This window comes from Sphaerodactylus townsendi, linkage group LG06 (genome assembly GCF_021028975.2).
Source record: "Sphaerodactylus townsendi isolate TG3544 linkage group LG06, MPM_Stown_v2.3, whole genome shotgun sequence".
NCBI classification, from domain to species: domain Eukaryota; kingdom Metazoa; phylum Chordata; class Lepidosauria; order Squamata; family Sphaerodactylidae; genus Sphaerodactylus; species Sphaerodactylus townsendi.
The window spans coordinates 87878565-87894908 of NC_059430.1; the positions used below are offsets into that span (position 1 = coordinate 87878565).

The window sequence follows — 16344 nt, forward strand, 5'->3', positions numbered from 1 at the left end:
TATTGGGAATACCAAAATTTTTTGGTCCAATGAACCCAAATAGGAAAAATGCCCACGTTTTGGCACAGTTCTAGTACCCACTTCTCAGAATAGTCCAGTTCAGTCCTGATTTTTAATTCCTACCTGCAGATGTTATGACTCTGTTGCCCTTCAATTTTACTGGAGGTCCCTGTGTTCTAATACTTTGAGATATGGGGAAAAGTTTCTCAATACTTCCTTTCTATATTCTCTGCATACATTTATAAACTTCTACCAAGTGTTCCACCTTATGTTTTTAAATTTTCTAAAGTAAAAATCCCTAAATCCTTAGCCTTTTCTCATAGAAAGGGTATTCTATTTTCTTCATAATTTTGGCTGCCCTTTTCTGTACATATTCTGGCTCTAATAACCTTTAGAGGTGAGTCAGTTGGAACTGTTCATTGTATTTCAAATGAAGCCTGACGTAGATCTATATCAGGGGTCCCCAAACTACGGCCCGGGGGCCAAATGTGGCCCCCTGAAGGCATTTATCCGGCCCGCCAGGCATGGCGGCGATGGCTCCATTCATGTGCAGTGGGGGCTCGAGGGAGAGGAGGAACTGGCCCCAACGGCTGTTGATTGCAGTTACATGATGGCACCCCCAAATCTCCATGAATTTTCTGACCCAGAGTTGGAAACCTTACATGTGGCAATGCCTGCTCCGCCCTCCTCTCAGCTACTCCATGTGTTGCTCTCGGAGGGCTTTCTGTTCCGCCTCACTCCCATTGGCATCAGCCAGGCTGGCCGAATCGGGCTTTCTGGCTGCTAGGGAGGAAAGAACCCAGGAAGATACCTGATCCTGGGTTAGATGGAATGTTTCATTGGGAAAGTTCTGCTTTTTTTTTTTTACAGGGGAAGGTATTCCACAGCCTCCCCAACAATATTTGGAGCCCACCCTATACTTGACATACTTTGGTCACTGTTCTAAAAATAGACCATGACAGAAAGGCTGAAAGGTGAAATCAAACATTTTACACTCATGTGTGCATAGGAATTTGTTCACAGTTTTTTTTAGTCCGGCCCTCCAACAGTCTGAGGGACAGTATACTGGCCCCCTGTTTAAAAAGTTCGGGGACCCCTGATCTATATAAAGGCATTAGAGTTCTGTTTTACATGCAGTCTCTGTCCTATTAATCTTTGGTATAGAATTGCTGCCTTCACTGCAGTCACACAATAAGGCAACAGTTTCATTGTATTATGCACACAGTGAAATTCCTCAAAATCTTTTTGTTGGAAATCACTGCACAGACTAAATCAGTAAAGCTTGGAATTTTGCCCAAATGTGCACTCCTTTACACTCACAATGAAGTTGCCCTGCTAGCACTCACACATTCAGTTTAAAGAAATTATTGTGTGAGATAATATAATATACCAGATGGACTACTGGTTTGATTCAACAGGGCTCTTGCTGAGTTCTTAAGTACTTACAGTCCACTTTTGATTTTTACCACCTAGAGTAATATTTAATATTTTAAAAATATTGAATAATTAGTACCAATCCAAAACAGTTCTGCTTCAGTTGTGAGACCTCCTCACTTATATCTATCTTCTGCTTCCTGTTTTTAGTTACAATACAGGCAAGGACTTCTTTCCCTTACCTGGAGAGTTTTGGCTGAGCAAAAAATGGGAACATTTTTTAGAAGAGTGGAGAGTGCAAACATCAGGGGCGTAGCTAGGGAAAATGGAGCCCGGGGCAAAATCTGAGTTTTGCGCGCGCACCCCCCCCCCCCAAATATGGGCAGCATTCCTCCCCCACCACAACCAAACAGCATTTTTTGCACCAGGTCATCTCAAAGTCACCATCACATTATAGAACATGCCCCAACAGCTAGGGCTCCCTAGCTTAAACAACATTGAAAGTGATGCTATTTTTTAAAGGGGGGAATCCACCCTGAAACAGCATCACTTTTAATGTTGTTTAAACTAGAGAGCCCAGATTCTCCTTTTAAATCCACCTTAAAAGGATATTCTGGGTTCCCTAATTTAAACAACATTGAAAGTGATGCTGTTTCAGGGTAGATTCTCCACCCCCACCCCCCAAACAGCATCATTTTCAATGTTGGTTATTGTGGGTTTTCTGGGCTGCGTGGCCGTGGTCTGGTAGATATTGTACCTAATGTTTCACCTGCATCTGTGGCTGGTATCTTCAGAGGTGTATCACAGAGTGTATGTTATACACTGTGTCCAGACTTCTCTTATAACAGTCTTCTCTCTGTGATACATCTCTAAAGATGCGAGCCACAGATGCAGGCGAAACGTTAGGAACAAGATGTACCAGACCACGGCCACACAGCCTGTAAAACCCACAACAACCAGTTGAATCTGATTGTGAAAGCCTTCAACAATACTTTCAATGTTTTTTTAATCTAGGGGGCCCAGATTCTCCCTTTAAATCCACTCCAAAGGGGGTGGATTTAAAGAGAGAACATGGGAAAAATTTGAGGGTGCCTGTCAGGGGAGCAATGTTTAAATTAACAGTACCAAAATTTTAGGCTATCTTCAGGAGACTCTCCTGATGAAACCACCCACGTTTAGTGAAGTTTGGTTCAGGGCCCCCAAAGTTATAGACCCTCAAAAGGGTAGCCCCATCTACCATTAGCTCCCATTGGAAACAATGGGGAATGGGGCACCCCTTTTGGGGTATTATGGACCCCCTGAACCAACCTTCACCAAACCTGGGTGGTATCAGCAGGAGACTATCCTTATGATACCACCTAGGTTTAGTGAAGTTTGATTCAGGGGGTCCAAACTTATGAACCTTCAAAATGGTAGCCCCATCTACTATTAGCTCCCATTGGAAACAATGGAGGACGGGGTCACCCCTTTTGGGAGTCCATAACTTTGGACCCCCTGGACCAAACTTCACCAAACTTGGCTTGTATCATCAGGAGAGCCACCTGATGATAGCCCGAAGTTTTGGTGCCGCTAGCCTAAAAACTGCACCCCCTGCAGGCCAAAAATGGAAAGAACCCTAAAAAATAGAAAAAGCCACAAACGAACCTGCAATTTTTGCGCCCAAGACAAGGGGTGCCTGGGGCACTTGTCCCCGGATGTCCCCATGGTAGCTACGCCTCTGGCAAACATATCTTGTCTGCTGTTTGATCCATATCCACATGCTTGTGAACTCTCACAAAGAACTCTAAAGAGTCTGAGGCATTGGACTTCGTTTTCTGGAATCCACGCAGACTTCCTCAGTAGGGCTTATCCCTCTACATACTTAGAATTTCTGTCTTAAAGGTTTCTTTTAGTTTACCCAGAAATGAAATCAGGTTAACTAGTGTATATTATGATTTATTCTTTCTATATTCTTTCTGAAAATTAATGTCCTACTTTCTAGTCTTGATTTTCATGATAGGTTGTGCATTACTTTAGTAGCAAAACAATTTTGCTGTCTAGGCCTAGTTACTTGTTATGGAACATGGCAATGCTTCACTGAACGTCCTTAAAAAGGCTGTTATCTATATATATAAAAATCTAACAGTGTTTTTGCTGATGATAGTATAACTCAGTAACTGCTGGGCCAATTCCTCTGAAAATTCCCAGCCACTATAGTCAGCCAGGCTAGAGTGTTTTTAGATGTTCACATACCTGAAATTTCACACCTGGCCCAGGTAAAATGGCTTTTTCCTGGCGCTCCCTGGTGAAGGACATGCAGCTGCCTGTGTGTAACTGTCACCCTTAGAATGTTCGTGCTGCTTAGAATGTTCACTCAGATGGCCAGATATGAGCAGTGGAAACAGCACATAGGCAGTAACTCGAGTGGAAGTGAAACACATACACACATACACACGAGGGAGAGGGAAGGGATGGGGGGGAGGGGTGGCATCCAAGGGAAGAGAGGGAGGGAGAGGGAAGGGATGGAGGGGGAGGCATGCAAGGGAAGAGAAGTGAGAGAGGGGAGAGAGTGAGAGGTGGCATGCAAGGGAGGGAAGGCAGGGGGCCCAGCATCTTCATATGACCCACCCACCCTAGCAGAGGGAGAGGGAAGGGAGGAAGAGAGTGAAGGGCGACATGCAAGGATGGGAGGGAGGGGCTAGGCACCCTAGATTCCCTGAACACTGCGGTTACAGTTAAGAAAACCAGGCAAACATTACTCAGGAGTAAGCTCAGTACAGCAACCATGACATACTTTGAATGGCTGTGTCGCGCCCCTCAGAGGGTTTCCTCAGAACCGACACCCATTGCCACCAACCAAACTTACTCCCAGGTAAAGGATCATGACCAACCAGCCTAGATGTGTGGGAGGGGTGCCCTTCCATTCCTCCCCCCCTCAGGAATGCGGGCACACACATCACTGACATCGCACAGTATCAGGCTGTGTGTTTGCATGAGCACGTACTGCTGGCCTCTGCAATTGATTTGCTGCTACTGTTCCTTTCCCATTTCACCACAATAAGCCACAGCAACGCGTGGCCGGGCCCCGCTAGTCTTTAATATCACAAAAGATTTTTACATATCATCAAGCCGGGGCAGGGTGGGGGGAATCTGTATTATTTTTATTTATTTATTATTGCTTAAACTTTTATACCCCCCCATCCCCAGAGGGCTCTGGGTGGTGTAATTGGATCTCAGGCATATTAAAGATTTCTTCACACAGTTATAGACCAAAATTAAAACTTGGTATTTCTGTAACATGAAAAAGCTGTTGTTGGAGTTTTTTTTAAATTGATATCCTATTGTTTACTTTAGTTTTGGTATTGTTTTTCAGTAGCTGTGATTCTCTATCTTTGAATAAAAGTTTTTGGATTGATTTTCTTGGCAGAATGAAGCTAGCACAGAGAATACAGTTATTTCTGGAGACATCGAGAAACAGGATTCTCCTCCACCAAAGCCACCTCGGACACGCAGCAGGTATTAAAGTTTCTGCTTAATTTTTTCAGTTGTGAAGGAATTTAGTTGGCGCAAAATTTAGTTGGAGCAAGATATGGTGAAATGACACTTTATCCTCAGGTATCTGGAGAATCACAACTTTGGGAGGTAAATGTACGTTACACCTGTTTGACCACCACAGGCTAAACTGTAATCAACTTCACAGGAGGGCAAATGTTTGCAAGTCATGTTCTGCCAGCTAGTCTACCTGGGTGTTAATTGTGAGTAACTATCAGAACAAAGGAACTTTTCCTGGCACTTGTAGTCAAGGAGTCTTATTTTGGCATGTGGAATAAAGCTGGAGAGGTCTTGTGGCTTGGGACCAGCTGGATAAACTCCACATACCCGAGGCTAGAACCTGCTTTGTCACTTAGAAGAAACAGTTCAATAGGGATCCACTACATTTTTACGGGTGTTCGACAATGTAAAAATATTAGCTTTGAAGTTGATATGAGATAGTAAAATTGGTATGGTATTTTATTTTCATCCTGGCAACGTTTCAAGGGATGTTGAACCTTAATATTACTTTTATAAAGAGTAATTATTAATTAGACTTTAGTTTGATTGCTGTCAGATGTATAAGAATGCATGCTTTATATATCATTATGCTTTATTTTTATTTTATTCAATTTGTACCTTGCCCTCCCCCATCAGAGCTGGGGCTCAGGGTGGCTTCCAACATACTGTAATCCATAATACAGTCATTAATAGTAAAATCACTTTTAGCTAATATGAAATCAGTTCAATTAAAATTCTGCAATTTTATTCCTTCACCATGGTTCCCCTCTGTTGTCCAATGTAGACTTCAGAACATTTCGCCTGCATCTATGGCTGGCATCTTCAGAGGTGTATCACTGAGAAAAGGCTGTTACAAGTGTGTAACAGACTTTGTGATACACCTCTGAAGATGCCAGCCACAGATGCAGGCGAAACATTAGGAACAAGATATATCAGACCATGGTCACATAGCCCAGAAAACATATCAAAACCAGTTGAATCAGGCCATGAAAGCCTTTGACAATCTGGGTTTGATTTTTTGGTTAGAACACCAGTTTTTCCAGGCTCTGTTCTTCTAGTGACTTGGACAACTAAACTGACATTGGAACCTGATAGGTTACTGGTTCCTTGATACTGTTTTAATATCTTAACAACTGTACTTTGTTGCCATATCATGGAAAGATGTCTTATTCAAATGTTTAATTAAAAATGTATAAACTGCACCACGGCTTAACAGTATAAAAACTGTGTATTTAAACTCTGTATCATAAGTGAAAAGATAAATAAACCAAATAAACGTGGCACAAAAAATTACAGTTACTTATCTAAAGGTATTTTTGTTATTATTAAATGGATCTCATGCTTTCTTTTTGTTGCTTATATTAATAAGAATTAATTAATTAATTAATTAATTAGTTACATTTGATAACCTGCTCATCCCCAAAGGGCTCTCTGAGCAGTGTACAAGGGCCACATAGGCCAATAAAACAATAAATTATGGATATAATATTAATATACTATAATATTAAATCTTTAAAATAACAAGGCAGCATCATGAAATCTTAGCTGAAAATTACATTAATATGAATGAATATGAATGGCGTCCGGTCCCAAGGCTGAGGGAGGGGGAAGGACCCTACTGCTGAAGATGGAACTACAATGCTGGAGATGGCATAATAACAGTATAGGGCATCAAAGGGGAGCAGGCAATCCGTGGCCGGCCTCCCCCAAAACTCGGTGGAACAACTCCGTTTTACAGGCCCTGCGGAACTCACCAAGGTCCTGCAGGGCCCTAACAGCTGATGGAAGAGTGTTCCACCAGGCAGGGGCCAGGGTCAGAAAGGTCTCGGTTGAGGTACAACCGCATCATTGAGTGTAAGGGGACTCACTATAAATTGGGCCTCTACCTGGAGAGGCCTACTAGGGACATATGAGGTGAGACGGTCTCGAAGATATGAGGGCCCCAGGCAGTGAAGGGCCTTAAAGGTCAATACCAGCACTTTGAAGGTGATCCAGAACTCCACTGGGAGCCAATGCAAGCGGCACAATAGGGGGGTAATATGATCTTTAAAGGATCTCCCCGTTAGCAAATGAGCCGCTGCATGTTGGACCAGCTTCAATTTCTGGGTCAGACGCAAAGGAAGGCCCGCGTAGAGCGAGTTACAATAGTCTAACCCGGAGGTGACCGTTGCATGGATCACCATGGCCAGGTCAGCCTGGGAGAGGTAAGGGGCCAGCCGCCGGGCCTGACGAAGATGAAAGAAAGGTCATAGTTGACCACATCAAACGCTGCAGTTAGATCTAACAATACCAACAGCGCCGATCCGCCTTGGTCAAGCTGTATGCGGAGCGTATCTGTGACGGTGACAAGGACCGTCTCCATCCCATGCCTAGCCCGGAAGCCGGACTGGAAGGGATCAAGCGCCGATGTGTCCTCCAGGAAGCCCTGAAGGTGCTCCAACACCACTCTCTCAATTACCTTCCCCATGATTGAAAGATTCGACACGGGGCGGTAATTGGCCAGATCACCAGGATCTAAGGATGGTCTTTTCAAGAGTGGGCAGACCACCGCCTCCTTCAACCCACCTGGAAACACTCCTTGCTCTATATATTATAGAAAATATATGGAGAATTTTGTTTTTAGCAACTTTGCCATGGATTGTAGCGGGTATATTTACCCTAATTCTAATTGTGTATTACTTCGAGCCTTATGAAGGTTACTGAAGCAAGGCATTATTAACCAGGTCCTTGCCTGCTTGAAGGCCACTTTGAGTGCTTGTTTTGTATAGAAATGCCTTTGGCAGCTTGAAGGACATTTGGAGTGCTGTTTTTTCTTTCTAAAAATGCCTTTGGCATTGGTTCTTTATTTCTTAAGCTCTGTTTGCATCTTAGTTAAGTTTTTGTTGATAGCATGGGATCATTTCATTTCCTTTTATACTTAATGTTAGGTTCAATTGCACCAGGTCTACTTTAGGTCATGGAAACTTTCTAGTCCTGTATCTTTAATTTAAGATGTGAATGGTTTCAATTTAATTTGTTGGTAACAGAGATCATTCCTAAACCTTTTTTAGAGGGATGATGTTCTTTTTTTTGGTATCTCTTTATGTAGCTTTCCACTTATGATGCAGAGTTTAAATACATAGTTTTTATACTGTTAAGTCGTGGTGCCGTTTATACATTTTTAATTGGTGCACTTCTGCACTTCCAACCTTATTTGAATTATTGTTGCAAGCCCCATTTAATAGATCTAAATAGGATTTTGAATAGACCTTAGTATTGCACTGTAAGACTTTAATGAGCATAGGTTTGGATTTCTAACTTACTTTAAAATGAATCTCCTACCTCCAAAGCATGCAATTATAATACTATAGTGGTTTAACAAATTTGTAATCATACAGAGCATATTTACAGATTTTTTTTCAGCTAATGGAGTTATCACATTAAAGCTTCTTCTCAGATGTGACTGAATTAGGCTTGATGTTAAATAATGTGAATGCTAAACTTCTGCCTATTTGTTCAGTGTGCTGTTACACCGGTGATATGGGACAATTCCAGATTTTCCTGAATTCTTGAAGTTGGGAAACAGAATGAATATGAAAATCATGCCTTATAGAATGACCTTAGTGTGTTTCCTGTATTCCCCTACTAAATACAGAATATCCAGTATTTTGGGATCATTTCAGTGGAAGATAATTTTTCGTACCTCTTTGTTGCCTTGTATCTGGCCTTCCTGTTGCCATGTTGAATGAATTCTGTGATACATGGGACTGAGAGATGTGGCAGAAAACTGGGTTCATGCCTTGTCATGAAGTTGTTTGCTGGCACGTCATGTGGCACCTATATATGTTCTTTGTTGCTGTGGTTTGCTTTACATGGCTGAGCTTCAGAGCGATCTAATTCTGAAACCTATGCTGGCAGTCTATGATGACCAGATATTAGGTGATGGACAAAGCATGTACCTTGAACCTTTCAGTTACTGATGATGAAGCTCTAAATCATAGGTGTCAAACTCGTGGCCTTCCAGATGTTATGGACTACTGTTTCTATCATCCCCTGCCAGCATCATGCTGGCAGGGGATGATGGGAACTGTAGTCCATACCATCTAGAGGGCCGTGAGTTCGACACCTATGCTCTAAATGTATAGAATCTTCATCTGCTTTACTGTTTACAAAGGTCTCTTTACTAGTAGTTGGATCCTATTAACTTTTCCAGTACTGCAAGGTGGGTGGTAGATTTTTGTGTGTCTCCCCTAGCCACAGTAGGCCCCATTCTACTTGGCATTTTTGTCCATCCAGGACCCCAAATCACTGGTCTTTTCATAGGTCAAAAGGGCTCCTCTTGAACTACAGGAAAATCTGGCAGGATCCAGCTCATTGTCTGGTAGGTTGCTCAGTTGTGCACTTTTTGTTGTAACTCCTGAGTAGCCCATGATTTGTTGAAAATGTGTTTTGAAAATTATGTGTTGGACCCTGTGAACCATGAGAAAATACAGTTGGTCACAGGGATGCTGTAGAAACCCTGAATTGCCCAGAGGCGGTTCTGGTTATTGACTAATAAAGTGAAGCTTAATCCTGGCAAGGTGGTGAGCAGAAGGTCTGAGCTAGGATTTAAATTTTCACCCATTCTGGATGAGGTTGCATTCTGCCTGAAGTATGTGATATTCTTTTGAATCCCAATCAACTGCTTGATAAGCAAGTGGCAGCTATGCACAGGAGCACCTTTTGCTAGCTTTGGTTAGCCAGGGGTGGCTTTTCTTGAGCAGGAAAGATCTGACCACTGTGGTACATGCCCTGGTTAGATTAGATTACTGCAGTGCTCTCTATGTGGAACTGCCCTTGAAAAGTGTTTGGAAACTTCAATTGATCCATAATTCTGCCACCAGGATGTTGATTGGAGTGGATAATAGGAACCATATCATTCCAGTTTTGATGCATCTACATATATTCCCAGTGTCTCTGGGCACAAGTAAGGGTGTTGGTGCTGACATTTGAAGTCTTAAATGATGTTGGACCAACATAACTGAAGGACCACCTACTCCCTTATGACCCCGTTGGATCATTATAAGCATCTTCAGAGGCCCTTCATTGGTCCTCCAGCTTTTTGAGATTAGGCAGGTGGCAACCTGGGAAAGGGCTTCTCAGTCATGGCACCAAAATTCTGAAATTTTCTCTGTGTATGTTAACTTCAGCTCTAATTGGTTTAATGAGGTATGGCCCAATTTAGGGCAGAAAGGCAGGGTATATATTTTGTAAATAATAGTAATAATGTCTACTAACACAATTTTTTCATTAACCCCCTCCGACCACACCTTCCAGGAATTGATCTGAGTTAAAACTGACACATTTTCCCACACACTGCCACAAGAGGGTACAATATTCCTCTGAGTGTTTTCAAAACTGAAATTTCCATATATTTCATTGTAGAATATACACTGCAAGATTATTGCGGCATTTTCCTTCTGCTTTTTGTTTAACCTCTGAATATCTTTTGCCCATGTGCTTATGCACATTTCTTTTTATTCTACATGTGTGAGGGGTCCTTAATGTGTTTTTGTTCAAATCTCTTGTTCAATTATTTGTACAAGATAGAAGTTCCCAGTGATATATGCCAAACTGTATCTGAACGTTGTCACTATTGTATGGGTCAAATACTCTTTAATAGCAATTGTAATCTGTAGAAATGCCTGTTAACTCTGACTAAGTAATAAGCATGCATAAACACTGATTATGGGGAACTTACATGATAATCTGCTTTAGCTGCCTTGTAGAAGGAGATGCTAAAGAAGAAATTCTGCAGCCTCCCGAGCCTCATCCAGTGCCACCTATTTTGACTCCATCACCTCCTTCTGCCTACCCAACTGTCACAACTGTGTGGCAGGACAATGATCGATACCACCCGAAGCCTGTCTTGCACATAGTTTCTTCGGAACATTCGGCAGATGTGAATGAAAACTACAGTAAAGCATCAGACCATTCAGGGAAGAATGAACTGTCTGAATATGTAGAGAAGAAGCTGGAGTGCAACTTGAGTTTTGAAATTAAAAAAGTCCCTCTTCAAGAGGGGCCAAGGAGCTTTGATGGCAACTCTCTCTTGAATAGGGGACATGCAATTAAAATTAAAAGTGGCCCTTCTTGTGCACTGGATAAAACATTTAAGCCACAAGAGCAAGGCTCAGGAGATGCATCTGTTGATACCTTGCAAAACTCTTGTATGGAATGCAACATGCAGCAACAGAATACAGCTGTAATATCTTCGCTGGAAGGACATCAGTGCCTTATAGGTTCTGATTCTGTGCAGAGACCAGACTGTTTGCCTCTCAAAGAGAAGGGATGTGGTAGATGGTTGCTACAAGGGGCTGAAAATGTACAGCCTACATCAACACCAGAGGACACACAATTTGCTGTTTTATGTCCTGGTGTTAAAAGTCTGTCAGTATCACCAAACTCACCATCTCAAATGGATCTCTCTTCCAATAAATTGACAGATCTCCATCATACAGCTGCAGTTTCAGTTAGAGTCCCCCTTTGTTTTACAAATCCGCTGCATTCTGATGATTCTGATACAGATGAAATGAACTCTGGTGAAGCCAGGTCTCAAAGCATGTCTAATATTTCAACCGCAAGTGCCACAGTTTCTGCCGCTGTTAGCACAGAAAACATTTCGGCTAGAAAAGTATTGCCAATGTCCATTGCAAGGCAAGACTCTATAATTGTAGTGCATTCTAGAGCCCACAAAGGTAAGCTGTACTAGATTTTACCTACATTATTATTTATCTATGTTACCTTGATTTTATTTATGAATTGTGTATTATGAATTCTAGCGGCAACATGACTTGGTGGATAAAATGTTGGATTACTACCTGGGACGCCTCATTTTGGTTGCTTGGCTATCATGGGATCATTTAATGAGTCTTACCTTTTGCATCAGATCTCCAACTGTAGAACTGGAGTAATAATAAGCTGGGCAGTTAAGTTAGTATGAATGCAATATGTGTGAAGTGTATTCATTTAAAGGTAACTATATTGCAGTGCCTGTTTCTCAAGGTTATAGCATGGTGGCCTGTAATCCAGCCATGTGTACGTGGAAGGTGTGCAGAGTCTTCCCTTGTTCTCCATTCTTTCAGTCCTTTCCATCCTCTGGAAAGATTATTCCAGTGTCGTGGGGACCCACATGGAGGAATAGCTGTGAGAGTTGAGAAACTGCAGGGAGGAACGGGATAAAATCACCTCTCATTTCTCATCCATCAGCAGAAATGTGCTTGTGGAAAACACACATTTTTAAAGTAAAAAATGAAGGTCCTCTTTTTCTCTAAACAGTTGGTTATTACTAATACCTAACTAAATGAGGGTGCTCTAGAAATAGCTACCTTGAATACATAATTTTTATGGGAAGTTGGCCATATTGCTGCTGTGCAAAAATCCTTCTACAAAGTCAGAATGTTTATTAATTTATTTGCAGAATTTATATTCTGCCTTTCTGCTTAATCAGAGCCATCAAGGCGGCTAACAGTTAAAAGCAAAGCATTTTAAAAGTCTAATAAAACTAATTTAAAACCAAGAATAAAGTAATATAGTAATGTTTCTATTGCATTGAACTGTGAAAAGAATATTCAATTACACATTTGTTATAAATTGTAATTTTGATTTTATTCCAGGCATCTGTGATATAATGCCTCAATATTTTGTTGTGTTTAGGAGTTTGGGCAGTGGTTTCACATGACTTATAACATGATAATTTTATATGGCTTTAGATGCTGGTGCTAGTGAAGACTCCTGTCCTCCTCTTCCAGAAAGGACGCCAGAGTCTCTTGTGCTTGCAAGTGAACAGAGTGAGTTCAGTATTTCTTATTAATCCAAAAGCAAGATATACTACTGGATTCCTGTTGGTGGTTCTCAGTTGTGTAAGGGATTTGTATAGATATGAAAACAACATTTTATAAATACCATATATGTAAATATTTTTGCTTGATTTAAATATGTATCACTTACAACTGGCACATTTGTCTTGGAGACTTTCATTGGATATGTTGGCATCTTAATGTGTCCTGGTGGTCAGTGTTTTGTAATTTGGGTAGTTCACGTAACAAGGCTTGTTTAGACATTCATAAGCCAGAGCAACAACCATGTACCTACCCACGTTGCATCCCAGATGTCTGGAAGAGAGATGGCCTATACTTTAAATAAAATAAGAATATCAGCCTTGTTATTTTCCTTGTTACCAGTGACTGATCAGATCTAGAGTCCCCATAGAATTATTGTAACCACCATATCCTTGAGGCAATTTCCAAATACATGTAGAGTTGTCCAATTCTTCCCGTTCTGAACTTAATGATCATTTAATGATTAGATTTGAAAATGAAATGCCTGGTATGTTTATAAAGGCATACAATTTTTAAAACTGAACTGCTAATGTTGATAGTCTTTCAGAAAAGTGTCTCCTATATTTATATCATGTTGGGTACAGCAGTATGTTTACTGAAAATATCTGTAAATGGTTTTGCCTAGTCACAGCCTTGCCCAAAGCTGTTCTCCTTCCACAAGCTGCTGAATGGAGTTCATTACAAAACCAGAAAACTTCTGAACAAACACAATATGCTGTAAGTATGGGCAAGTTCAGTGACACAGCGTTCAGAACATGCTAGTTAAAATATATTTTATTAATGTGCAAGTAAAGAATGTTATCAAGTCACAGCTGAATTAAGGTGACTAACAGACGTGATTCACTGTTGCCTTCCTCTGCATAGCAACTCTGATATTTCTTAGTGGTCTCCCATTCAAATGCTAACTAGGGCTGATCCTGTTTAGCTTCTGTGATCTAATGCGATTGGGCTAGCCTGGGCCATCTATAAGCATTGTTTAAAGTGATAAAACATTAACATTTTCTAGGGATAAATATCTTTAGCATGACTACATTCTGTGATTAAGCACCAAAAATATTTGTCTGCTGCGATTTTGATGGCAGCTGCCCTGGAACTTTTGAACCCAGACCATAGTTCATGTAGCTGCTAAACCTTCACAATGGTAATTACCCAAGATTCCATTATGAAACATTATGGCTGCACAGAATTTTGGGAATGTGTTTGCAGAAATGCCCCAAGTAAAACCCAAATGTATTACATGATTAGAAAGTAATCAACAGTGTTTTTTGAGAAGCTGACACACACACCCCACACCCCGGTTTAGCAGTAAAGCTTATATACGAAATTATCATCAGATATAATTAGGCATCTGATGTGTAGATGAAAATACCTAGATGATTGAAACCTTTTGGTATTAATGCTCGTTGTGGATGTGGGTGCTTAGAATGTTGTCTAGTTTTGAACTTGAGCAGGAGTGTACAGTTTTTTTTGAGCCTGTGGGTACCTTTGGAATTCTGACGCAGCCACAAAATGGTGGCAGTAAGAGGTAGAACCAACTATAGAATGGCTGCCACAGTGGTAGGAGTCAACCATAATGAATGAGGTTATGCATAACTCAAGTAACCCTTCAATATTTCAGACAGAAGCTCTGTTTAATAGGCTGCCTTTAATATGAGAATTTCCCTTCCCCCCTTACATACACACAGCTACCCATTCAGTCATTCAAAGAAGATCCTTGAGTGCTGTGATGATGGCTGCAGCCAAAGTAACATTTTAAAAAATCTGCACAACCAATCAGCTCTCCAGTGGCCAGTCAGTCAGAAGCCAAGCTGGCTCTAGTGGCCAGTCAGAAGTCCATCCCGCCCACTTTCTAAAAACATTTGACATGGGGAAGTGTTGGCTAGTGCCATCGGTGCCACAGTGGATAGCCCTGGATTAGAGACACTGGTAGGAAGGTATATTTACATTATTTCAATACTTGTATTCTTCAACCTGCGGCTCTCCAGATGTTCATGGATTACAAATCCCATCAGCCCCTGCCAGCATGGCCAATTGGCTATGCTGGCAGGGGCTGATGGGAATTGTAGTCCATGAACATCTGGAGAGCTGCAGGTTGCAGACCCCTGAACTAAGGTGACAATTATTAGTTAGTTTGTGGTAAAAATTTACCTTGAGTCAATTCTTAAGGATAATTTGTAGTTAAAACCTATCTTGAGCCAACCTCTTCAATATATTTTTAATAGGCATTGAAAATGGCAGGCCCTGCACAGCCTGGTAAGTGATTAATCTTTCTTTTGAAGCAACAAAGTATTTAATTAGTAGAACACTTCAGCACTTAAAATATGGTGTGTATTGTCTAACATGAGACTTCATAGCACGTTTAAAATGAATGTGCCAATGATCAAAAGAGATGTGTTAAGGAACACTGTATCTTAAGACACATGATATGATTTGACAACAAAGGATATTATCTCCGGTTGTTAGTGAAACAAGTATGGTTGCTTTTTGTTTACAGTAGAGCAGGTCTTTGTGTTGGGTTGTACTTCTGTTGGAGGGCAAGACATTTTTTTAAATTAGGATATATCTGGGTATTGCAAAATATTGTTTTGAATATTGGAGATAAAGGATTGGATCCAAATTAAATCTGCACATTCCGCTAAATTCCCACATCTCCCCACATCATTCTTCAGTGTTCCCCACCTTTAAGAGCAGCATTTCATGGGCTGCATATGGGGTGGGGAAGGAAAGGTCCTATTCAGCTTGTTAAAATTTTAGGCTGGATCCAACCCTACAAATTGCAACGCTTTTGATTTTTTGCATCAAATGCGTCCCTTTTGCAGAACATCCTGAAACGGAAGACTCATCACAGACTGACAGAATACCTCAGCCTCATCTCTCCAGTCCCATAGCTAGAGGAGATCCCACTTCTGAAGTTCCGAATGAAACTACAGCTATTGGTAAATTGTCACCCTTACTGCTTGTATTTGATCACTTGATAAATTTACTATAAAGCATCCCATGTGTAAATCTGTATACATTTTCCCCTTAGTAAACGAACCAAGAAAAAAGATATAATTTTACTTCTAGGCAGCTCCAAAATCTGCAATAGCCAGATGTGAGCAAGAATATACTGGTGGTAAATGTAACAGAACATTGGCGTAAAATGGCATTACTGTGGGGTAAAACTTTGTTAGCGTAAATGTTGCCAAAAATTTGTCTAGATATATGGACAAAGACCATTGTTTAGTTCTTCAGGGTGTATATTTGAACACTGAATAAATATGTTCAACAGACAGAATTTGTCATTTTACAGAACTAGAAAATTACTCTAAATGATAAATAAAATTTCAAGGAGGTACAGTGTATTGTTTCCCTAGCTGTGTAAGAGAGATATTCTTGAGTTCCAACATGTATTTATCTCAGACTTTTTTTTTGCTTTGTTTTGTTTGTAGTTGAAGCATCATGAACCCAATATCACAGTATCTTTTTCTCTTTTGAGAAATAATGTATAATGTAGTGCTTGGGTCTGTGATGTGTCAGCTACTCAAGGGTCAGTCTGTGTTAAATGAGATTATTTGAGGACCTTTAAGAAAGTATTTTG

General features: G+C 40.9%; 1 protein-coding gene across 2 annotated transcripts in view; it reads left to right on the forward strand.

Annotated features, from left to right (window-relative positions):
* The window catches only part of PTPN12 (protein tyrosine phosphatase non-receptor type 12), a 65078-nt gene that overhangs the window by 47444 nt on the left and 1290 nt on the right, over positions 1-16344 (forward strand). The window contains exons 12-17 of one of the 2 annotated variants that reach the window (XM_048500008.1): positions 4781-4869; positions 10642-11621; positions 12636-12713; positions 13390-13481; positions 14987-15017; positions 15584-15700. In XM_048500008.1, coding sequence (XP_048355965.1) covers positions 4781-4869; positions 10642-11621; positions 12636-12713; positions 13390-13481; positions 14987-15017; positions 15584-15700 — 1387 coding nt within the window. The remainder of the gene's footprint in view (positions 1-4780; positions 4870-10641; positions 11622-12635; positions 12714-13389; positions 13482-14986; positions 15018-15583; positions 15701-16344) is intronic. The other variant, XM_048500006.1, reaches the window with a different exon arrangement.